The following is a 25387-nucleotide window of genomic DNA, read 5'->3' as shown; positions in this document are numbered from 1 at the left end:
TCTAGCAAATAATATTCACGCGCCGCTAGAGATGGAGGTTCTGTCTAGCTGCCAGGATTTCAAACTCCGCATCCCAGCACCAGAATACACTGCGAAACCCAGTAAACTCAAGCGCCAAAATGCACTGGAGGTGACAACTGTTGACGCCCGCACAAAAAGTAGCAGTAGTACTGAATTTCAAAGTTCTGCATTCTGGGTTGTAGAAAAGGTATTTGCTTCGCTTATTAATATAAACACATTCGCTGTTCTGGAAGAAGCACACCCGTTTTCCTCTGCCGCTTGGCAGCGTGGCTCTCTTCGCTTAGGGGAAAAGTTTGCAGGCGTACAGCTCCGAAATACTCTCTTTCGATCCTAAGGATCAGCCCTTGAACATGGTGAGGAGTGATAAAAATGGGCAGACTCCTGTGCATGCGCAGAGTTCCTTTCCCCCGACAGCCGCGGCAGCCAGCTTTTGGACGTCCTGGCAACGCTTATTTCCTGATCCTCTAATATGGAGACGGACTGGACAGCTCCTACAACTGCATGTAAATGCGCTTTGTCGGGGGAGCGTTATCAAGAGGGCAGCCTCGGCCAGCGAGCGTCAGCCTTGGCTTCCGCTGGCTGCGTCCAGCTCCTCCCTCCGTTCACTCTTGTTTTGACTCTCACTCTCCCCTCCCTCTGCCGGCTCCATTTTATCTCCTTCCCAGCCCCTCCTTCGTCCCCCTGCGCTGCATTGCAAGGGCGGGTCTCGTCTGTGGCTATTCTGAGCCTGCGGCGCGTGGAGAAGCAACGAATAGAGACCCACCGGCAAGGTATTGGCTTTCACCTCGGGGTAGAAAGCAAATATGGGCACCGGAGGGCAGAGCGAGTGAAGACTGTTGCAAAGCAACCCCTAAGGGTGTTTATTTCGAATTAGTAGCTGCCTAGTGAGTTTGTTTCGAGTTTGCAACCTTCCAGACTAGGCGCGTTAAAAAGAGGTCCCCGCCCGGGGCCCCGGTTAGGCGGAGCGGGGAGCGGGGCATCAACCTCTCTTTCCTTCGACGCCCCGTTAAGTAAGTTACAGGTAGGTAGCCGTGTTGGTCTGCCGTAGTCAAAACAAAATAAAAAAATTCCTTCCATTAGCATCTTAGAGACCAACTAAGTTTGCTGTTGAAGTGTGCATGCACACGAAAGCTCATACCAATAACAAACTTAGCTGGTCTCTTTGGTGCTACTGGAAGGATTTTTTTTATTTTGCCGTTAAGTAAGGGCAGGCTGAGGGAAACGCGAAATCAGGTTTCCATAGATGGCATTGCCCAACACCATCGGTGAAACTTTCCCTTTAGTACAGTGGTACCTCGCGTTAAGAACGTAATTCATTCTGGAGGTCAGTTCTTAACCTGAAACTGTTCTTAACCTGAGGTACCACTTTAGCTAACGGGGCCTCCCGCTGCCGCCATGCAATTTCTGTTCTCATCTTGAAGCAAAGTTCTTCACCCGAGGTACTGTTTCTGGGTTAGTGGAGTCTGTAACCTGAAGCGTCTGTAACCCGAAGCATCTGTAACCCGAGGTACCACTGTATTGTATATCCATGCCAAGAAAAGCGAAACTGTTGAATTTTAGATGTTGATTCCTGCATTGCAGGGGGTTGGACTAGATGACCCGCTGGGTCCCAACTCCACAATTCTGTGCTTATCCAGCCTTCCTAGATATCAATCTTGGCTGTCTACAACAAGATGCCAAGTGGCGAATTCTGAATTATAACGCTGTGGTGGTGGTAGTGATGTTTTTGTTTTTTAAAAAATCATACATTTAATTAGAATGTTAAACCTTTACTAACTAATGTGAATTGGTGGATTACATAATCACAAACTACAGTCATTTAACCCTTGAACCTCCTGATGTTGTTGGACTACAACTCCCATCAGCCTCACGTACTTGGCTAATCATGATAGGAGTTGGATGTCAACAACCCCTTTCAGAGTCAAACTTTCCAGACCCTGGAGTCCAGTTCCTGTTTTTCCATGGCATGCTGACAAGAGCAGCTCCTAAGTGGGAATCCAAGAATGCATCCAGATAATTGTTATTTCTGAATGGGATTCGATCCAGTTAGGGATTCCATTTGGGAGGGGCTGTTGCTCAGTTTGCAGAACATCTGCACTGCATGCAGAAGGTCTCAGGTTCAATCTCCAGCATATCCAGGTATGGCTGGGAGAGAACCCTGCCTGAAACCTACACTGACTGCCATCAGCAGTCAGTGTAGACTAAGGTAAAGGTAAAGGGACCCCCTGACCATTAGGTCCAGTCGTGACCAACTCTGGGGTTGCAACGCTCATCTCGCTTTATTGGCTGAGGGAGCCAGCGTACAGCTTCCGGGTCATGTGGCCAGCATGGCCAAGTCACTTCTGTGAACCAGAGCTGTGCATGGAAACGCCGTTTACCTTCCTGCCGGAGCAGTACCTATGTATCTACTTGCACTTTGACATGCTTTCAAACTGCTAGGTTGGCAGGAGCAGGGAGACTGAGCAATGGGAGCTCACCCCGTCGCGGGGATTTGAACTGCCAACCTTCTGATCGGCAAGGCCTAGGCTCTGTGGTTTAACCCACAGCGCCACTAGTGGTGGTCAGACTTGGCCTTCCAGCTGTGTTGGGACTACAACTCCCATCACCCCTAGCTAACAGGACCAGGGGATAATGGGAAATGTAGTCCCAAAACAGCTGGAGGACCGACTTTGGTGTAGACAGTACTGTGCTATATAGACTGACTCATTTTAAAGCAGCTTCTATGTTCTTGTAGCCATGCTAGCAAATTAAGCTATGCAACCATTGCTGATTTGGAGCTCTTTTGTAAAAAAGCACAAACTCTCTTAAAAGAATGTTTCATTTTGTTTGTGGTAAGCGATGGGGAAACACTCTGAAAGTGGTGGGGTAACATTTGCTCAATCAAAGGTCATCTCCCATCCCATATCCCCCATATTAAAATACAGTATAATTAACTGGTGTCTCTATGAAAACAAGTCAAGAAGAAAGCTCCATGAACACGTTGCCTGTAAGCAACACATCAACTTGGGGGAAGGCAGAGATTTCCTGAAACTATACCTGTTGAAATTATCCCCTGAAACTATACCCCTTTGATTCTCCCTGTGCTGCGATCAGATAAAGGCACTGGAAGTTGTAGAGAGGAGAGGCTGTTTAACCTTTACATCCCCAGCTCTTTGCTCCAAATGCCCCAGCTATTGCTTTTCTCCCAGGTGGTGTACACATGGCAAATTGAAGTGGATTTGATACATCCCATGTCTACATGGGGTTTTGGCGTGTGTGCCAGCAATGTGACATTGTCCTCATCCAAATGTCAGCCTGCACTTTCCCCCACATTGAATCAAGATTTTCCCAATGTGTGGTTAATGCGTTAAGGGGGGGGGGGGAGTATGTTACCCAGCTGTGGACATACTGGAGCGCATTGTGTGCCACTACCCCAACCCTTCTGTGTGGGCGATGGCATTTCTCAGGGTGCCATCTGTTACCACACCCTCTGCTCTGCTTCCATTGGTGAGGTGCTCCTTAGTGGACTGCTGGTGGGCCTAGGTGCAGCACACAAACATGGTTTTTGTTTTGTTTTGTATGCAGTTTTGTGGAAGTTGGTATATTCGAAAACTTGTATATCAACCTTTTAAAAAAAAACTTGCAAAAAAACCAAATGTTCCCAGCCATTTTGATCATTTTTTAAAGCAGGAGTGCCCATGCTCAGAATGAAACAAGCGGGGTGGATGGGACAGGAGGAAATATATACTGCCTGAAAAGCACTGCCGACTGGGGGTGAATGGCAGGTGGTCTATATTGCCCAACCTTGTAAGATTCCATCTTACAAAGTTGCAAAACCAGGTTGCCCGGTGTACTTCTGCACCACACCCATGCCATAGACTTTACCATCGTTGGCTGTGTAGGATTTCCAGCTGCGTCTTGTTTAAGCAGCGATTTTGTGGGGGTTTTTTTGGTCTGGCTGCAAATTGTCCAAGCTGGGTGGGATTTTTTTTGCCCACTCCATACTGTATTCAGGGGATGTTGTGATTTAGGGGTGGGAATCACAGGTTGATTTGGTTGCATGCTTTATTTGGGTCACATTATCGGCGGGAAGGTGTGGGAAAGGTTATGGTTAGATAAGGGAAAAGACAGTGTTAGAAACTCAAATATTTAAACTAGGCATCAAATGGCTCCATAAACCAAGGTTGCAGGTTGAACAGTGGGAACACCCTTAGGCTCCTTTGAAGGTGACAGGTGTTTCTGGAGGCCAGCCAATATAGGTTGTGGGGCCCTTAGCTTGGATCTGGAACATTCTTGAGCCTCACCTGCACACCTGCCTGGAATTGTGGGGCCCTGGGAGGGTGTGGGGCCCAAGGCCTCCCTACTTACTATAAGGCCGAGGCTTTGTCATGCCACTTGAAATGGGGAAGGTTGAGCTGGCTCAAAGTTTTGGTTAATAATAAAATGTGGCCCTATTTCAACCCATCACTTGTGCCTCACCTCTTTATTTCTGGGTCTGGTCACAATAGCAAATAAATATGGTTGGAAAACAAGGAGTGTGTAGATATTTGCATGCCCATTGCTCACAGCCAGGCATAGGCAAACCCAGCGCTCTAGATGTTTGGGGACTACAAATCCCATCATCCCTGACCACTGGTCCTGTTAGCTAGGGATGACGGGAGTTGTAGTCCCAAAACATCTGGAGGGCCGAGTTTGCCTAGGCCTGGCTCACACAGAAATATTGGATCTCAATGTCTTGTTTGTGAGATAATGTTCCTGCCTGGGCCAGGGCCAGGTGAATTCCAGAATCATGGCACCACCACTGAAGAGGGCCTTGCTTCAGTCCTCACCCATCTAACTTTTGAAGGCAAAGGGATGTGAAGAAGGTTTTCCAGTACATAGCTCCATAACTGGACAGGCCCAAGTGGAAGATGGTGGCCCTTACGTTAATCTGGCTCATTGTTCTGCCAGCAAACTGCATCTTATTAAACAGAAGCTGCAGTGTCTATTGATGAGGAGAACATTTGCCCAGAGACTAGGTCCCAATCTGTAATTATAATTGTTTATATTCAGTTGTAATCCAGAGCGAGGCGACCTCTTGATACCAGCATTTCTGCTTCTTCCCTTAGTGAAACTGGAGAGAAGCAACAGCAAGGTCAGGGCCACATGGTTGCACCAAGCTCCTGCCACTGCAACCACACAGCCCTGACCTCACCACCACCCACCACCCTGTCCAGGTCAACAACAGTGGTGATGGCATTGTTAGGTGGCTCTGCTCCACCACACATGCCACTGCTGATATAGGACAAATGCTGTCAGTTGTGTGATGGGATTCACCCGATGAACCCCACCAGAGAGGAAGCCCTTCATAAGGGCTTCCACTTGTGCCATGCAGCTTCTCCCATCTCCTTCCCCCATGCCCCCCCCCCAATTGGCTCAGGGGAACCCACAGAATAGCACGCAGGGAGAGGGGAAGGAGGTCATTCCACCTGGCAACCTGATGGAACATTTGCTAATAACATGCCATAGAATTCCAACCATTGGAATCTACCCTCAGTATACTCTGCCTACCCACCCCATCTTTCCACACCACTAAGTCTAGCAAATGATCCCTCAACACAAACAAATAAGGAAATTCATGTCTCAAGGATCGTTTTTTTCTCATTTTAACTCTGTCCCCCTCTGAGAAATTGAATTGTATTTCAATTGGCTGTTGGATTGAATAACTCATTTCAGACTATACAAAAATGGTGGTAAGTGAACTAGTTTATTTATTATTACAACGCTACATGCTGCACTAGCTGGGTCCCACAACACAGGCTTCCTGCAGGATTTCCCTAGGGCAGGCATAGGAAACTTGTAGTTCCAAACCCCATCAGCTGCAGCGAACATTGCCGATAGACAATAAGAGTTGGAGTTCAACAATATCCAGAGGCCACAGATTCTTCATTCCTGCTCCAGACATCTTGAGTATGTGTTAGAAGAACCATTCCGAATGGCCTATTGCGTAAAAGAACTTTAACATTGCAAACAGTGGTTGCGCAGAAGAAATTTCTGTTGTGCTGTAGGATTTCCAAAACATTTTCTAACTCCCCCTCATTTTGAGAAATACTGTGTGTGCATTGGTAAGATTAGAAAGCCCCTGATGTATTGTGACTTCAACTGAGAGATTATATTCATGCTCTTGAAGGAATTGCATAGTTGATAACATTGCAGAGGGGGATGGCGAATGGCAGTGCAAATACAACTGAACAAACCTTGGAACAGGCGGGGGGGGGGGGGTTCTGTGGAAATCTATGATTTGGAACCAAAAAACCTGGAACCAAAATGGAATTCTGTCTGCAGTTTTGTACAGTTCAGTCCCGTACATATATATTTAGAGAAGCAAGTTCAATGGGACTTACTTCATAGTGAGTGTGTTTAGGATTGTAGCATCCATAGCTGTATATTTCATGTCTCCACAAGAGTGCCTTGAAAACAAACATGGACTATGTTATCTTTTCATAACAGCTGGTCAGATGTAACATTTGTTTTTGTCAATCACCCCAAAGAGCAAACTGAAGTGGGGAGAAATGATCATACTGTAAAATAAATATATTATTTTTTTCAGACAGGATTGTATGCAAAATCATGGAAATGCCATGTGAGTAAAACAACAAAAAGCAGTTTGTGTGTGTGACTTATTTGCTTTTGAGCTTGGAATATGCACATTCCTTGGTTTTGCTTGCATGAATGCCTCTCTGCTTCTGCTTCTGTTCTTATTTCCAGTCTGATGTAGGAAGGTGCTCAAGTTTCCAATTTAAGAGCAAGACTTAAAATAATGCCACAGAAGCAGGAATCTCTTCTGTTAGGTAGAGTTGGGAGAGAAATTTGATTCAGGTTACATTTGAAGGCAGAGTTACATAATTCTCACTCCCTGAAATAACATACAAAACCAAAATACAGCAAACGTTTGAAATACACATTTATCTGAATTTTGCAATACAATTATCCAGCCGAGTAATGTGTAAAATATGTATATTAACTGGAGTAAAGTGTGGGTTTAAATATGTATATTTAAGGGCCAAAACCATACAAAAATGCATTATATTAGGAAAATAGGAGGCTGATTGAAAATGCTGCAGATAGGCTGTTGGTGGGACAGTCTATGTATTGGCAGCATATAAATCCGGTGCTGAAAAGTCTGCACAGACTGATGAACCTGGTGGTAATTATTATTATTTATTTATTTATTTATTTATTTATTTATACATACATACATACATACATACATACATACATACATACTCCGCCCATCTGGCTGGGCTTCCCCAGCCACTGGGCGGCTTCCAACAAAAGATTAAAAATACATTAAAACATCAGTCATTAAAAACTTCCCTGCCTTAAGATATCTTCTAAAAGTCAGATAGTTGTTTATTTCTTTGACATCTGATGGGACGGTGTTCCACAGGGTGGGCGCCACTTCCAAGAAGGCCCTCGGCCCGGTTCCCTGGAAATTCGCTTCTCACAGTGAGGGAACTGCCAGAAGGCTCTCAGCGCTGGACCTCAGTGTCCAGGCTGAACGATGGGTGTGGAGATGCTCTTTTTGGAATACTGGGCCAAGGCTGTTTAGGGCTTTAAAGGTCAGCACCAATACTTTGAATTGTGCTCGGAAATGTACTGGAAGCCAGTGTAGGTCTTTATTTGTGGTCCCAGTGGCTGCTCCCATTCACCAGTCTAGCTGCCGCATTCTGGATTAGTTGTAGTTTCCAGGTCACCTTCAAAGGTAGCACCACGTAGAGCGCATTGCAGTAGTCCAAGTGGGAGATAACTAGAGCATGCACCACTCTGGCAAGACAGTCTGCGGGCAGGTAGGGTCTCAGTCTTTGTACCAGATGGAGCTGATAAACAGCTGCCCTGGACACAGAATTGACCTCCGCCTCCATGGACAGCTGTGAGTCCAGAATGACTCCCAGGCTGCGCACCTGGTCCTTCAGAGGCACAGTTACCCCATTCAGGATCAGGGAGTCCTCCACACCTGCCTGCCCCCTGTCCCCCAAGAACAGTACTTCTGTCTTGTCAGGATTCAACCTCAATCTGTTAGCTGCCATCCATCCTCCAACTGCCTCCAGGCACCCAATGGCATTGAGGTCAAAGGAAATGAAACTCAGAAGTTGCAGATTGACAACTTTTGGTGTTTTGCATCCCTCTTGACCTCACAGCCTACTTTTTTTCTCTCTACAACCAGCTGACTTCCAAATTAAAATGGCAATGTGTTTATTAATATTTTAAAGAAATGATTTTATAAAATGTTTATAAACATTTATAAATGTTTTTAGAAATGGTAAACCTAACACATTTTTATATAAATATTGCAACAAGCTAGCATTTCTGAAAAGGCTAAAATAGGGGTGTAAGGATCCTCAGCGATTGGCAATTGAATTTTGATCCATAATCTTTTGTCCTCACCTCTCTCATGTATTTATTTATTTTATTTTTATTTATGAAATATGTATTCCTCCACAGATCTCAGGGCACTTCACATAAAAAAAATACACAATTCAAAACACAAAATGCATAATTAAAACAAAAACAAACCAATAACCCACCCCCAAAAGCATTAACAGGCTTCACAGTGTTTCACATGCACAGTGTCTAGGTATGGATAATGGAGATGCAGGGAACAAGCGTAACGCATCATACACCTGACTGTCTTTCTCTTCTTCCAGCAAAGGAATCTGAGCCTACCCCACCACCACCACAATATCCAGGCCCAGGATATCCACCCGGCCAAGCCCAATATGGATATCCTCCAAATGCACCTGGACCTGCAGTCCCAGGTAAGCAATTGGGTCTATGCAAGCTTTCTTAGTTTGCTTACAAAATGATGTTTAGATAGGTGAAATATTCAGAATGTGGTTGTATGACTATTCATTTAAATCTTTTATTGCATTTATATCCTGCCTTTTCTCCAAGGTCCACCTTCTGCCCATATTTCCCCCCCCCCCAATAAAACCAACAAGTTAGGCTAAGCTTCCTGGCTTCCTGGGGATTTGAAAGTCTGTTTGCTATCCTTAATCACGACTCAGTTGCTGTTATCTGTTCAGAATTTTGTAGTACAATGTTAAGGCACACAGCATAAAACTTGAGTTGTTGCATCACCACATCACACAGTAAGTAAAAAACCATGGTTTACTGTGTGAGAGTGAACTCACACCCACTGTGGATGATGGAAGTGTCACCACTGGGAGAAACAGACCATGAACCTTGGTTTAGTGCCATGTCCATGGTGGGGATTGTGGTTTATTTGCCAGTAACAAAGCACAACTCATAGCCAAAGTTTGTTCTTGGCTTGCACATGATAGCTTGCTTCCTCCCAACGTGAGCAGGGAGAAGTGGGCGGCAAAGAAACTTTTGCTTGAAGTTAAATTATGTTTTGAACTGGAATTCAGGTGAATTGAAACTGGAGAGTGCATTGTCCCCATATCCCTTACAGGCCTTCAACACATCTAGCAACAATGAGGTGGTGGAAATGGTTTGTATAAAGTAGTGTACAGTGTTTTGATTTTTCATTTTACACCCCTGTGTGTATGGTGAATACTCTGTGCGCCCTCTAGTGGATTTTTCAGCCATTGATGACAAGTTTGTGAAACCTTGCATTTGTGAAAAACTTGCATTTGAAATGCATTTTCTTTCCTGTAACACAGCCAACTTAAAAAAGAAAAAGAAATAAGAAAGTCTTGCAATCTTGACTGAGATTATTGCAGAATTTAATTGGAATATGATGAAGAATTAACATTGAATTTATTTTCAGTAGTTATAAATCACATTTGTGAAATTATCCAAAATGATTTGCCACAGTGGAAGGAATCCATGATCAAATATAATACAGCAAGGCTGTAGTTCGGAGGTATAGAGTGTATGGAAACTGAAGGTGACCCTTCCACCTTATTGAATGATGGGTGAAGGTTTGTTGTTGAAACATACAGTACAACCACAAACCTTTCTGAAGCTGCTCAGTTTGCTTTCAGTTGTTTCTGATTTGCAGTGCAACCCTAGCGCCATGTCGACTTGGAACCAAGTCCTATTGAATTCAGTGGATCTTCCTCCCAGGTAAATGGGAGTTAGGATTGCAGCTTTAGGGTCTTCAAGAATTCTAGAGGTTAAAATAATGTTTTAATTAGGTTTTGATCTTTCAAAACACTCCTGGATAACTTTCTTCAAATTTCCTAGGTCTGCCAGCAACTTACAGTGCTGTCCCGGTTCAGTATCAGCCTAATGCGCCTGTGATTTGGATGCCGCCACCTCCTGCAATTCCAAAATGCCCTCCAGGATTGGAATATTTAAGCCAGGTATCTCCCTCCATTTATCCCTATGTCTCATCATTTACCAAGCACAGCAGTCTCCACAAATATGGTCACCACAGTTGCCATGGTGAACCCTGCCTTGATCCTGGCAATCATAATTGGGAAGCCATGCACAAGAACCAGCTGTGGTTTTTCCTTCTTTTCTTTTCTTTTCTTTTTTTTTCTTTTCTAACCACCCAAACTTTCAAAATCACATTCTCTTGATTTGAGTAGATGGCTACCATCTCCCTCCCCCACTCCCCTCAGACACCCACCATGGCAATAAAAATAAAATAAATGATAAAAAGAATAATTAGCCGTTTTCTGCCCTTTCATACCATTCAAAAGGAGCTGCATTGCTTTGCCTTCCTCATTGAGGAGGAGCTGGCTAATGCAGAAGTTTGGCTTCACCGCTGGAGGCACACTCCATTGTCTCTCGAGACAGATGAATATCAACAGTGGATATAGCACCTCTAAGCAAATGTACAGAAAACGAAAATGGCGGCAGTGTAAATGACCATAAATATTACCAAAAATGTACAACGTTACATTAAAATAATTGCACCTATATAATAGTTTTGTAATGCATTTCTGTTTTAACATGTATGCTCTTGTCTTTTGCCTTTTATCTTTGCAACAGCTTGATCACCTATCAATTCAACAGCAGATTGAGCTCATGGAAAGTATGATCTTGCTATCTTAGTTAAACTCTAATTGAGCAGTGAGAGTGACTTTCAAATTGATGGCTGTGCTTTTTGTAAATCCAGGATGTTCTCATGGGTGGCAAATTAATATGTATCTATTACTAAAGCTATGCATTAGCCACCTTCCCTATACTAGAGGTGGTGTGTGATAAACAAGAACTCAGAATAAAACAAATTGGGGAAAACAGCAAAAATGGGATGGGGTGAAACAGCACGCTTGTAAAAGCAAATTAGCCAGCTGACCCAAAGATCAAAAATAATAATAAATAGTAGTAGTAAAAAAAAAATGTGTTGTGCAAAAAAGACTAAGAATCCAAGTGAGAGCATTCTTTTCCTTTTCTTCCCTTATTTATACAAACTGATTTTCACATCCTGAAACATGACTGCCTGTAATGTTAATGACATGATGAGCAATCACATTGTACCTTAAAAAATATTAAGGACCAGGTTGTTACCTAGACATGAGTGGAGTGGAGGCTTCATCCTTTCTCTAGGCCCATTTCATTTGACATCATGCCCCACCCTGCAGCAGCTAACATTAGGGGGGAAAGTTCTCATTGACACCAAGAGGAACTTTCCTCCAATGCTAATTACTGTCCATGAAGGCGTTAGATTTTGTGGAAACTGCATCTGGAGAGGCAGGTTTAAACACCTCCTCCTGCTGAAATCTTTAACCATCCCCTCTGAACCTAGTATATTAACATTTACAAATATATGTTGCTAATCATGTCCTTAATGTCACCTGTAGTCAGGCCCGGCAGCCTCACTGTGCTGCTTGCTCAACTGGTTCAGTGCATAGCTGTCAACTTACAGATTTGAAAATAAGGGACTAGCAGCCTTGGAAATAAGGGATCAGCAGCAAAAATAAGGGATTTTTCGAACACAGGTATGTTCCACTTCTGAGCCCCTCCGAACCAAAGGCAGAAAGCCCAGCCAGCAGCCAAACGAAGCATCAAGCGGTGGTTCCCACAGCGCAGCAACCCGGCAAAGGGGATGCAGCAAGGAAAACCACCATCACCTCTCCGCTGGGAAGCGTTGATCAAAGGCAACGCAGCCGATTTGATCGGCACAAGGCATGCAAGCTCCACCCCCCAGTCGTTCTTAGACTCCTTATTGGGTGAGCAACACAGCCAAGCAACACAGTTGGAGCCTCCTTCCTCCCTGGCCGGCAGGCAGGGAGGGAGAGGAACTGCTTCCTTTGAAACCCAGGAAATTTAAGGGACATCATCAATAAGGGACAGCAGCGGGACACAGCGCTGGGATAAGGGACTTTCCCGCCAAATAAGGGACGGTTGACAGCTATGGTTCAGTGTTTGGACAGACAATAAGGCAGCATAATACCTACATGTTGTCTTATTTTACTAGACAGGCAAGAAGCTGAATATCCTTCTACAGCATGGGTAGGCAAACTAAGGCCCGGGGGCCAGATCCGACCCAATCACCTAAATCTGGCCCACAGATGGTCCGGGAATCAGCATGTTTTTACATGAGTAGAATGTGTCCTTTTATTTAAAATGCTTCTCTTAGTTATTTGTGGGGCATAGGAATTCATTCTTTTTTTTTCAAAATACCTGTATAGTTCAGCCCCCCAAAAGGTCTGAGGGACAGTGGACTGGCCCCCTGCTGAAAAAGTTTGCTGACCCCTGTTCTAAGGCTTTAGTACTGTAGATCTGAGGCTAAAGTTGATGGCTCTAATTTTTGTTCATAATGTTCATTACAAGCATTTGGATCAACTACGTAAGCACTCAAACTGTTGCTGCTTCCTTTTCAGTGATAAGTGGCCTTGAAACTTGCAACAGATATGAAGTCAAAAACTCTGTGGGGCAGATGGTGTATTTTGCAGCTGAGGAAAATGACGACTACACCCTGAATTGTTATGGGTCAATACGCCCCTTCACCATTAAGTTCTATGACAGTGCAAGCCAGCCAATCATGCAACTGACAAGAGATTTCCAGTGTTCCATTTGCTGCTGCCCTTGTATTTGCTGCTTGCAAGAGGTAAACTTGCACCTTTCCGAGGAGATATCTTCTGATTTTCTTCCTCAAATTAGTCTTTCCAACTTTCAAGATAATACTCTTTAGGGATAAAGGTAAAGGGACCCCTGACCATTAGGTCCAGTCGTGACTGACTCTGGGGTTGCGGTGCTCATCTCACTTTATTGGCCGAGGGAGCCAGCGTACAGCTTCCGGGTCATGTGGCCAGCATGACTAAGCCGCTTCTGGCAAACCAGAGCAGCACACAGAAACGCCGTTTACCTTCCTGCCAGAGCGGTACCTATTTATCCACTTGTACTTTGATGTGCTTTTGAACTGCTAGGTTGGCAGGAGCAGGGACCGAGCAATGGGAGCTCACCCTGTCACAGGGATTCGAACTGCTGACCTTCTGATCAGCAAGTCCTAGGCCCTGTGGTTTAACCCACAGTGCCACCCGCGTCTTTAGGGATACCTACTTATTAATTCTCAAGATTTCTTTGTGGCTCTTTTCAGGTGGCTCCCATCATTTCAGTTCCTATTTTTAATTGCAGAGATTCAATTCATTAGAATTATGAAACTTTCCATTATAGTAGGGACAGGGACCTTTCTTTTTCTGAAGCCACAGTGACAATTTTAAGTGAATCTCTCTCTACCATTAGCAAGTGTATGTGTGTTTATTTTAGACCTCTTCAGTCCTAGGTCTCTGCAAATACCCATTTATGCCAGCATGTACCTTCACACCTCTTTCCTCAAGAAAATACATACCATGTATGTGAGGACACACTATACCTTTGGTTAACCTATTTCCCCCATGTGTTTTCATCCTGGGCATATTATAAACCTGGAAATTCTTATTTGTGTATTTCTGCACTAGACAAAAGTGCAAGGTCCTGTTCTTACTGTGCTGTTTTTCCTTTGAAGCTTGAAGTTCAGGCCCCACTAGGCACAGTCATTGGTTATGTTAAACAGAAGTGGCATCCCTTTCTCCCGAAATTTGATCTCCAAAACGAGGCCAGAGAAAGCGTACTTAAAATGACTGGGCCATGTGTGCCATGCCGCTGTTGGCAGGATATTCATTTCGAGGTAAGTCAATCCTTAAAAAGCTAAATTCCTAGGTTTCCCTGCCAGATCATTGTTATTGAGGTGTATTGTATCAGAACGCTAATTGCATTCATTATTGGGGTATTGAATTTACTCATAGGAGCAGGTGTTAGCGTCTCAGGGCCAGGGGTGTTGGATAATTCTGTCCAAAGCGTTTTGTTCAAGGTCAGGAATGGAAATCATAAAAGCAAATATGATGGGCATTTGCTGTCTGCAAACGTCGTGCACACAGCAGATATTTCCTATTTGTTTTTGATATTTCCCTTCCATTGAAATGCATTGACGCTGATCACATAATTAATTAATTATGTTAATTTTGCTCACCGTGGGATAACAAGATGAACTGTGTAGGTTTTAGTGGAAGCCAGACTGTATTGGAATGGGGAAGGTGCTGATAGTGACATACACAGTATGGTGCAGAATTGGCTCCTTCCTTGCATCCCCATACTCTGCTTTGTTCCAGTCTGGCAAGTGTGTTGTGTTGGGGGGACCTTGCATCAGGTCCTGCACCAGGCCTGGGTTGTGGCAGAGCTGTGGATGGAAGGAACATGTGATTTTGGGGGCAACCATAAAGCAAGAACAATAAATGCTATAGCCACTTAGAAGCATCAGACTGCTGAACCCCTGCAAGCACAACATAAGGTTGAGCAAAAACCTGTACACAGGAACATAGGAAGCTGTCTTATATTGAGTGGGAACATGGGTCCATTTAGCTTAAGTAATGTCTGGACTGACTCTCCAGGGTTTCAGGCAGACTCTTCCAGCAGCAGCAACAGCAACATTTTTTTTGTACCCCGCCCATCTGACTGGGTTGCCCCAGCCACACTGGGCGGCTTCCAACAGAATATAAAAATACAATGAAACACCAGATATTACAAGCTTTCTGAGTGCCACTACCAAGAAGGTCCTCTGCCTGGTTCCCTGTAGCTTCAGTTCTCGCAATAAGGGAACCGCCAAAAGGCTCTTGGAGCTGGATCTCTGTCCTGGCTGAATGATGGGAGTAGAGATGCTCCTTCAGGTATACAAGGCCAAGGCCATTAGGGCTTTAAATCTCAGCACCAACACTCTGAATAGTGCTCAGAAACATACTGGGAACCAGTGAAGATCCTTTAGGACCGGTATTAAATGGTCCCGGCGGCTGCTCCCAGTCACCAGTCTAGCTTCCGCATTCTGGATTAGTTGTAGTTTCTGAGTCCCCTTCAAAGGTAGCCCCACGTAGAGTGCATTGCAGTAGTCCAAAAAAGAGATAACCAGAGCATGTACCACTTCAGTGAGACAGTGCTCAGGCAGGCAGGGTCTCAGCTTACGTACCAGCAGAGCTGGTAGACAGACGGCTTGGACACAGAATTGACGTGTGATCCCAAGGCTGCACACCTGGTCCTTTAATGGGACAGTTACCCCATTCAGGACCAGGGAGTCTCCACACCTGCTCACCCCTGTCACCCAGAAACAATAGATCTGCCTTGTTGAGATTCAGCCTCAATCCGCTGACCTACTTGGAAATGCTGGGGAGTGAATCTACAAAGCAAAAGCTCTTCCGCTAAGCTACAGGCTTACACCTGTGATATGCTGGCAGAGAAACTGAAAGGGAACAGATGGGGGTGGGATTAATCCTAAGTATGGGAAGCTAATGTGAAGTATGTCAACTTAAATTAAGCCAGCATAAGGTGCACCGGTTCCAAACTCCATTTGGGAGCAGGGTTAAAGGTAAAGAGGCCCCTGACCATTAGGTCCAGTTGTGACCGACTCTGGGGTTGCGGCACTCATCTCACTTTATTGGCCAAGGGAGCCGGCGTACAGCTTCCGGGTCATGTGGCCAGCAAGACTAAGCTGCTTCTGGCGAACCAGAGCAGCACACGGAAATGCCGTTTACCTTCCTGCTGGAGCGGTACCTATTTATCTACTTGCACTTTGACGTGCTTTTGAACTGCTAGGTTGGCAGGAGCAGGGACCAAGCAATGGGAACTCACCCTGTTGCGGGGATTCAAACCACCGACCTTCTGATCGGCAAGTGCTAGGCTCTGTGGTTCAATCCACAGTGCCACCCACGTCCCACCATGGGACAAAGGTTTGCAGTTATACCATTTTTTGCTGGCATAACTTATGCCGAATTTACCAGGTAATGTGACTTAGGGTCCAGCCCGAGGTTCCCCCCGCCCCGGTCTCACCCCTGGAATTCCCTGCTTTCAGGGCTTACACCACCTTAAGATCTGCCATGCTCATCTCAAGCTGGCTAGGGGTGTTCCAGCTGAGGGAGTTTCACCAGTGTAGATCAGCTTGAACCAGGAACCTCATGGCTCAGTCGGAGATCCACTGGACCATTTTAAATGACTATAGCATTTATTGTTATTAAGATATTTAATTGATGTTGAAGTTGATGTATATTTATTGATATGCTATGTCTGATGATGAACTATCTATACTTAGGACCATTTCATTATTTTAATTATTAGTACTGTGCCTTATTTTTGTGCTTTATGTTGTACTGTGTGCTTACTGCATTTTTCGCTCTATAAGACGCACCAGACCACAAGATGCACCTAGTTTTTGGAGGAGGAAAACAAGAAAAAAAATATTCTGAATCTCAGAAGCCAGAACAGCAAGAAGGATCGCTGCGCAGTGAAAGCAGCAATCCCTCTTGCTGTTCTGGCTTCTGGGATAGTTGTGCAGCCTGCATTCGCTCCATAAGACGCACACACATTTCCCCTTACTTTTTTAGGAGGGAAAAAGTGAGTCTTATAGAGCAAAAAATGCGGTGTTTTATTGAATGCACTGTATAAATGTAGTTAAATGAAAACAAAAGAACACCTTGCAAATAAAATATTTTTTCTGTTCATATTAAAAACCAGGTGAAGACACTGGATGGGACGTCTACAGTTGGAACAATCAATAGGAAGTGGACAGGCATGGCAAGAGAGGCTGCCACAGATGCAAGCAACTTTGAAGTCCAATTCCCCATGGACCTTGATATCAAAATGAAAGCAATCACCATGGGGGCCTGCATGCTTCTGGTAAGCCTTATACTGTACCTCAGACTCTACAGTATGATATTAAGGTCCATTGCACTGGAGCAGTGGTTCAAGGGAACTGGCACAAGGACCTTTATTTTAATGTTACACCCCTCACAAATGGATGCCCAGGGCTCATGTGCAACAGAATTAAGCTGTCATCATAAAGGAAATTATTTACTAAATTCCTATTACCAAACAAGATTCCAATTTGTTTGGTATTAGGAATATAGTAAATTATTTCCTTTACACTGATGGTTTAATTCATTTAAAATGAAGAAGCTACCATCTAAGACTGAAGTCCCACTCAACCTTATAAGCAAACTTATAATGGAGAAGAGGGCTATTGATGGTTATTAGCCATGGTGGCTATTCTGCCGTTGGAGGCAGCAATGATTCTGAATACAAGTTGCTGAAAACCATGGGAGGGAAGAGTGCTTTTATGCTTGAATCTTGATTGTGGGTTTCTCACAGGCATCTGGCTGGCTGCTGTGAGAACAGGATGCTGGACTAGATGGGTCATTGGCCTGATCCAGCAGTCTCTTCTTACAAACAGTGCTGTACTTCACAGCAGAGAAGATAAGGAGATGATATTGGATGGATGGAGAATGCAGCATAAGTGAGCAAAGTAGACAGTGTGCTGAAGAAGAAGTATGTGCTGGTCCCGTGGGCTAACCGTGAGGCGAGATCCGAGTCCAGTCCGAGGTTGAGGTTGCAGTATGGAAGCAGTCCGTCAAAGCTGAAGCAGGGTCCAAGGCAGGGAGTCGGGTGAGGTCAGGAGATCCGGCAGGACAGGTGCAGGCAGGAACTGGCTACCAACAATGTTGCTCCTGCAACTTGGGACTGGGGCTGGCTGACTTTTATCTGCCCTGAGGCATAGGGCAGCCCCAGTCCACAGGTGACTCGCCTCTCCTGGCCTGGAGGTGAGCACTCCTCCTGCGGGAACTTAGTTCCCTCCGCCTCTCTGCTCTGAGCCTCTGCAGCTCAGGAAAGGCTGGAGGGTTACCAGACCCAGAGGCCACCTCAGCTTCCCCTGACGGGGCTGAGAGTGAAGCACCTGCAGGCAATGGGTCCTCAGGGGCCAGAACAGACTCAGCTGGTGCCTGCACCTGAGGATCCAGCACAGGTGAGGACCTTTCAGGCTCAAGATCCAGCCCCGGCTCAGCTGGTTCTGGAGGCGGGGTCTCCTGTGCAGGCTGGGATCCCTCAGGTTCAGCCTCCGAGTCCGAATCCCAGGCCATCACAAAGTAGTTGAGAAAATGGATAAAATAGACATTCTATTTCCGCTTGGATGTTGCTGAGACAGTGGGCCTATTCAGCTACAACCTCTTCATTTTCATCAGATGATTTCGACAAGATCAAGTTTTTCATTCTTCTTACGTTTGAGGCAAGGCCATATTTTCTTTAGCCAGCAACAATTCTTCAAGTGTGTACCTCAGGTTACAGACGCTTCAGGTTACATACGCTTCAGGTTAAAGACTCCACTAACCCAGAAATAGTACCTCGGGTTAAGAACTTTGCTTCAGGATGTGAACAGAAATTGTGCAGCGGCGGCAGCAGGAGGCCCCATTAGCTAAAGTGGTACCCCAGGTTAAGAACAGTTTCAGGTTAAGAACCAACCTCCGGAACGAATTAAGTTCTTAACCCGAGGTACTACTATATACTAAAAATTGAAATCTTAAGGAGAAAGTGACAAGGGCATTTATGAAGGGCAGGCAGGCAGACTATTATTGCAAAGTTTTGTGATTCTCAAGGGTAGAGAACCACCCACCATTATTTCTCCCAGCTACAGTGGTTCCAACTGCTAAAATTTCTGTCCAGAACATTTTCTTCTCCAACAATACAAATGGCAGAAAGGATTCTTTCAGTCGTCAAAATTCAGTTGCTTTGGATGATTTGCTCTGACAAGTAAAAGAAAGCTTCTTTGCTCTAGAATTCTTTGCAATCCATACTTATTCATAAATGCGTTTCTTGGATCTCCATACCTGCCGATTCCTTGGCTATTATACCAAGGGCATGAACTAAATGGTAATCTATTTCTGACAGAAGACCGAGAGGCTGGTACTAATAGGATAATGATGTGAGGAAGAAGGTGGCTTCTTGCAAGCAAGCTTCATGTGGAAGGAATTGCATCTCAGTCGTAGCAGCAAAATTCATTGCTTATTCTGAAGTAGCTTAAGCTGTACACAAGGTCACATTGCCAGCTGCTATTACTGGAAGATAACTGGTCAAAACATGCATTGAATCCAGAGCTGTAGATATATGCAGAGTAGCATTGCTATGATTGTTTTATTTATTTGTTCCTTAAAACAGTTCCAGGCATTGCAAAAATATAGAGTTAAAAGCATACCAATTACCATGACACTTAACAAAGCAGCAGCAGCAGCAACTTTAAAAACTCCAGCTGTATATTTTAGTTTACTTTTTTACTTACTCCTAAAGAATTTATAAACTGCTTCTTATTATACAAACCTCTATGGGTTATGGTAACCCAGCAGAATTCACCAATTGCCTAAGGTAAGTATTAACCTGGTGTTGAAAATATGTTGAGGCCACCCTCGCTGAGCAGAGCCTTCCATAGCTGGAAGAGAGGCCTTGGGGGGATGAATGTAGGGTCCAGGTAGCTTCGTGCTGGGAGAGGTGCTGTGTCATGTCTTTGGGCCTCAAGCGATATAGGGCTTTCTAGGTCAATACTTTGAACTGGGCTCAGCCACTGCAGCTGTGGCAGAGCCATAGTTATGTTGCTAGATTATTTATTCTTTTTGCGTGATTAATGGATTTTATAACTGTGTTGAGAGCTTAAGAACAGCCCACCCATCAGGTCCCATGCTGTCCTGACTGAGCTACTTCTGACTTAGCAGCGAAGAAGCATCCACCCACAAAGTACGAACTTCCAAGCATGGAAACATTTCCTCAACCCTCAAACAATATATTGCTTACAGCCTCATGGAGTTGCATTCAAGATACGTAGGAACCAGACCTAGGGACATGTGCTGTTGTAAAATATAAAATAAATTATGGATTTGATTCCAGAGTTCATGTAATTGATAGTTCTTTTTTCTACTACTTAGGATTTCATGTTTTTCGAACGTACGGGGAAAAGAAACCGTGATGACTGATACATCATCGTGCTGGGGTGCATCATGGGATACATCGACGTTAGTTCAGGCCAATTTTGCAATGAGTGTGAATATCCAAAATTGTGTTCTCCCATAATTTTACTAAAACAAGTTACGAATCCAACTTGTAAAAGGGATTTTAGTTTTTAAATTTGTTTTCCCTTTAAAGTAGTAGTAGTAGTAATAATATTTTAAAAAATTATTTATACCCCGCCCATCTGGCGGGGTTTCCCCAGCCACTCTGGTCAGCTCCCAACATAATATTAAAAACATGATAAATCATCAAACATTAAAAACTTCCCTAAACAGGGCTGCCTTCAGATGTCTTCTAAAACTCAGATAGTTGCATATTTCCTTGACATCTGATGGGAGGGTGTTCTACAGGATGGGTGCCACGACCCAGAAGGCCCTCTGCCTGGTTCCATGGCAACCTCATTACTCGCAGTGAGGGAACCGCCAGAAGGCCCTCGGAGCTGAATGATGGGGGTGGAGATTTTATGACTGGGTTGAGAGCGTAAGAACAGCCTACTAACGACCCATCAAGTCCACAGTCCTGTTCTCACAGTGGCCAACCCGGATGCCTGTGGGAAACCAGCAAGCAGGATTCAAGCCCTCTGCCACCCTGTGGTTTCCAGTAGCCATCGCAGCTGCATGATGTCACTCTGAGGCATTATTTCTGATGAGTACTGAACAGTCACTACTTTAACTGGAGTGCCAGAAAAGATGGGCAGTCATGCCTAGTAATGTGTGTTAACAAAATAATCCAGAATTTTAAAAATAAAAGGACCCAATGCAAATTTGCACAAGATTATGTGCATTGTACAATTTTCAGTTTACATTTGATTTTTTTTTTTAATGCTCGGCCTAGTATCATAGAATCATAGAACTGCAGAGTTGGAAGGGACCAAGAGGATTATCTAACATGCTACAATGCAGGAATCTTTTGCCCAAAGTGGTGCTTGAACCCACAATCTTGAGATGAAGAGTCTGATGCTGTACTGACTGACCTACCCCTTTTGATATAAAAGGAACAGTGAAGAAGTATCCACCCCCAAAGTATGAACTTCCAAGCATGGAAACATTACCTCAACCCTCAAACAATAAATGGCTTACAACCTCATGGAGTTGCATTCAAGATACGAAGGAACCAGACCTAGGGACATGTGCTGCTACTGGATGCAAGTCCTTGAATTTAAAGCAAAATAAAAACAAGCTGGACATTTTGTTGCCTGTGCCCAAGTCTTGCACACACTTTCCACTGCAGTGGGTTCAGTGAGCCATACTTTAGTGCAGAGATTGAAAAGGTGTGACTTTCCAGATGTTGAACTAGAACGCCCACCATCCTTGAGCATTAGATCTACTGGCTGGGGCTCCTGGGAGTTGTAGCTCAGCCAAATCTAGAGGCTTACATGCTCCTTATTCTTGCTTGACATGTTTTCTCCAGTAGTTCTATTTAAATAATATTGGGATAGTTGTTGTAAAATATAAAATAAATTATGGATTTGAGTCCAGAGTTCATATAATTGATAGTTCTTTTTTCTACTACTTAGGATTTCATGTTTTTTGAACGTGCGGGAAACAGAAACCGTCAACGTCGTTCTGGGGTGCATCATGGAACACACCATGGTGCTGGGGTGCATCATGGGAGACATCATCATGCAGGGATGCATCATGGGAGACATCATCATACGGGGATACATCATGGGCTACATCAACGTTAGTTCAGGCCAATTTTGCAATGTGAAAATGGAAATATGAGTGTGAATAGCCAAAATTGTGTTCTCCCATATCTGTTTACTAAAACAAGTTACCTATCCAACTTGTAAAAGGGATTTTACTTTTTATTTTTGCTTTGCATTTAAAGTAGTAGTATTAATAATACTTTTTAAAATCATTTATACCCTGCCAATCTGACTGGGTTGCCATAGTAGCTTATTTGGGTAATTTGCAACTACCGCTGTAATCTTCATACCCTATAAACTATAATATTCCCTCTAGGTAACTCAAAATATTGCCAAAAAAAATTGCACTGCTTTAAAATACTATTTTGATTCAGCTAATAAATCACTGTATAAATATAAGTATTAATTATAAATAATAGTTAAAGTACTGCACATCCTTTCCAGATCACCAACAGGCTTAGTAGCAAAGCGGCAGAAATCCAACCCTTTATTCACTGCTGCAGTTGAAAAGCCTAGAAAGTGACCAAATTACTGCTCTCCAAGTGCCTTTTAAGGATTGTATTCTATATGATGGTCCTAACGTCTGCCTTTTTTATATTTTATACTGCAAGTGTAACAAAAAGAAAGATGTTTGCTATGATTTTGTACTGCATTATTTCACACTGTATTGTTGTGCAACTGTTTTGTTCAGTTGTATATTTTTGGGAAGCTACATTGAGCATGTCAATGGTAACACAGCTATCTAACCTACGAAATCACTAAATAACGTAATTGACAATGAAGCTGAGTAGTGCCATGACTGTGCACTCAGTGTAGGACTGTGTGTGCAAAACTGGCTTAAAACACAACCAGCTTGTTCTTTTTCTCAATTTGGATTGAACCAGCTCAAGGGGAAATGAATCAAGACACAGTATTTCCTAAGAAACGACAGGGCAAATACAGGATACATATGGATTGTATACACTACCAAAACACAGTGTGGGACTGTTTGAGAGTCCCCTTGAAACAGCTCTTCGGAATTATCTTTTATGTTGGCTGTTTGAAATTTGTAATTTTTTTTAAATCTGAAAAACTAAATAAATTTTTGTTTTAAAAAAGAAACAGCTCTTTGTCGAGGCTGCCTGCCTTTCTGCCTTCTCACCAAAACCCCACTCCCTGACAGCTCTGGATCACTCCAGGCAGCCCAACCTGGGGTGACCTGGGGCTGTTGTGACCCCACCCGGTAGAAGCCTGAATCTGCTTCAGTTTGTGATTCAGGCTTTGGCCAAATCTTGGGCATGGCCCTACTAGTTTCCTGTCAAATTTGGTCCAATCATTTCAGTTTTGAAAGGTTTAGTGGCCCATCATCTTGATTCAGAATCGTGTCTGATGGTATCCAAAACCATCACCTCAGGGATCATCCTGCCAAATTGAGTGACCATAATATTGAAAGTTGTCCAATTCAGAGCAGTGACAGTTCACCAACTTGATTCAAAATGGCATTTGATGGTTTCCAAACAGAGAGCAAAAGCCGCTTCTCTTGAGCAGTCATACCAACCATGGTGATGGTATCTATAGAAGTGTCCTAACTGGTGCAGTTTGGAATGTTTTGGTCCACCGTCTCGATTCAAAATGATGTCCAGTGGTATCCAAACCAGCTCCTCCATCTCAGGAACTGTCATGCCAAGTTTTATGCCAATAGAAGAAGAAGAAGAAGAGTTTGGATTTGATATCCCGCCTTTCACTCCCTTTAAGGAGTCTCAAAGCGGCTAACAACCTCCTTTCCCTTCCTCCCCCACAACAAACACTCTGTGAGGTGAGTGGGGCTGAGAGACTTCACAGAAGTGTGACTGGCCCAAGGTCACCCAGCAGCTGCATGTGGAGGAGCGGAGACACGAACCCGGTTCCCCAGATTATGTGACTGCCGCTCTTAACCACTACACCACACTGGCTCTCAGGCATCCAAATGCATAGAAAACAGATGGACAAACGCCACTTTCCAACATATATAGCAGAAAATTATGAAGAAAGCATACCTCATGAGTAACTTTGTGTTTCCCTTATTTTGAAGGACATATTGCTTCTTTTTTGTGTGAGTAACTTTGTGTTTCCCTTATTTTGAAGGACATATTGCTTCTTTTTTGTGGAGGTGGGGAGGACTTAAGCGCACTGAGGTTTAAAACAATTTCAGAAACAGGAGATCTTTCTCTTATCTGCCAGGCAACAACAACACAGCTCAGTCTATTTCCCTGTTCATAAATCCAGGCTTTTGAAAATATTACAAGATTTTCAGCTTAGAATGTGTTATTTAATTCCCTCTGATTTAGATAAAACTATTACATAAAACATTCATAGTATGAGATTCCCAGATGGTTCTCTCTCTCTCTGTCAGCTGTGCCATTGCTATAAATTCTTGCTGCATATAGGCCAACATTATATACTTATTTAAACTTTAATATCTTTCTATAGGACCTGAAAATAAACTTGACTGATTCCTGAAGTGTTTGCCAAAACCAAACAACCTAATACAACTACTGTAAATAAAGGTTCATTTGTTCAGACAGCTTAGTATGGGCTGACAGTAGCTGCTGTTTGTGAATTTGTAAATCATCTCCAATATGACAGAAGATAGTTTTAAACCCAATTAAAACATTCATACAGGTAGGATGTACACCAGACCTGCATGCCTTGTGACCTATTAAAATATCATAGTCCTTCGATCATACATTGTGGCCTTGGTTACAGGTACCATAAAAGGTTTATGGTCTAAGAGGCAAATGCTTTGTATGTTTCAAGCAAACCTATTATTATTATTATTATTATTATTATTATTATTATTATTATTATTATTATTATTATTATTTCCATTCAATGTGCAGAGAAACTATCCATAGTATGCCTCTGCAGTGAGCCTTGCTCCCCGGCTAAACACAGTCTATGCCCATCTGTTAGATCAGGCATAGGCAAACTCTGCCCCCCAGATGTTTTGAGACTATAATTCCCATCATCCCTGACCACTGGTCCTGTTAGCTTACCACAAACAAAATGAAACATTCTTTTAAGAGAGTTTGTGCTTTTTTACAAAAGAGCTCCAAATCAGCAATGGTTGCATAGCTTAATTTGCTAACATGGCTACAAGAACATAGAAGCTGCTTTGAAATGAGTCAGTCTATATAGCACAGTACTGTCTACACCAGTGGTGGCTGCCAGTCATCATCCCTGACCACTGGTCCTGTTACCTAGGGATGATGGGAGTTGTAGTCCCAAAACATCTGGAGGGCTGAGTTTGCCTATGCCTGATCTAGGGCCCATTAGTCATCCTCTTTATTAGGAGTGGTTATCTGCCTTTCCCCACATTTACTGATAGCTACATTCACATGACAGTTAATACTACTTTCCCAATGTTTCCCTAACTGTGAATTTCCACATATTGAGCTTTCACATGATGTAAAAGCCACTTCCAGAAATATAGAGGAATACAGCACAAGTTTACTATTCATTACTGCATGATGTTCA

At 43.7% G+C, this 25387-nt stretch overlaps 1 protein-coding gene across 8 annotated transcripts; it reads left to right on the top strand.

Annotated features, from left to right (window-relative positions):
• Window positions 1-228: 228 nt before the first annotated feature.
• LOC310844940 (phospholipid scramblase 1-like) lies at window positions 229-22993 on the top strand. Of its 8 annotated transcripts, none has more exons than XM_083739743.1 (10): window positions 229-791; window positions 6590-6622; window positions 8688-8798; window positions 10192-10310; window positions 10945-10987; window positions 12780-13006; window positions 13904-14065; window positions 16933-17094; window positions 20163-20249; window positions 21761-22993. In XM_083739743.1, the coding sequence occupies exons 1-9, from the start codon at window positions 491-493 to the stop codon at window positions 20208-20210; spliced, it is 1206 nt and encodes a 401-aa protein (XP_083595869.1). In that variant the 5' UTR covers window positions 229-490; the 3' UTR covers window positions 20211-20249; window positions 21761-22993. The 8 variants fall into 8 exon arrangements, with proteins under 8 accessions (XP_083595869.1, XP_083595870.1, XP_083595867.1 ...); XM_083739748.1 differs by having other exon boundaries at window positions 723-905; XM_083739747.1 differs by having other exon boundaries at window positions 727-1042.
• Window positions 22994-25387: the final 2394 nt, after the last annotated feature.

The sequence above is a fragment of the Podarcis gaigeae genome (assembly GCF_964106915.1).
Source record: "Podarcis gaigeae genome assembly, chromosome: 5".
Taxonomy (NCBI): Eukaryota; Metazoa; Chordata; class Lepidosauria; order Squamata; family Lacertidae; genus Podarcis; species Podarcis gaigeae.
Note: the sequence above shows the minus strand (reverse complement) of the source record. Positions and strands in the feature narration are given on the sequence as shown.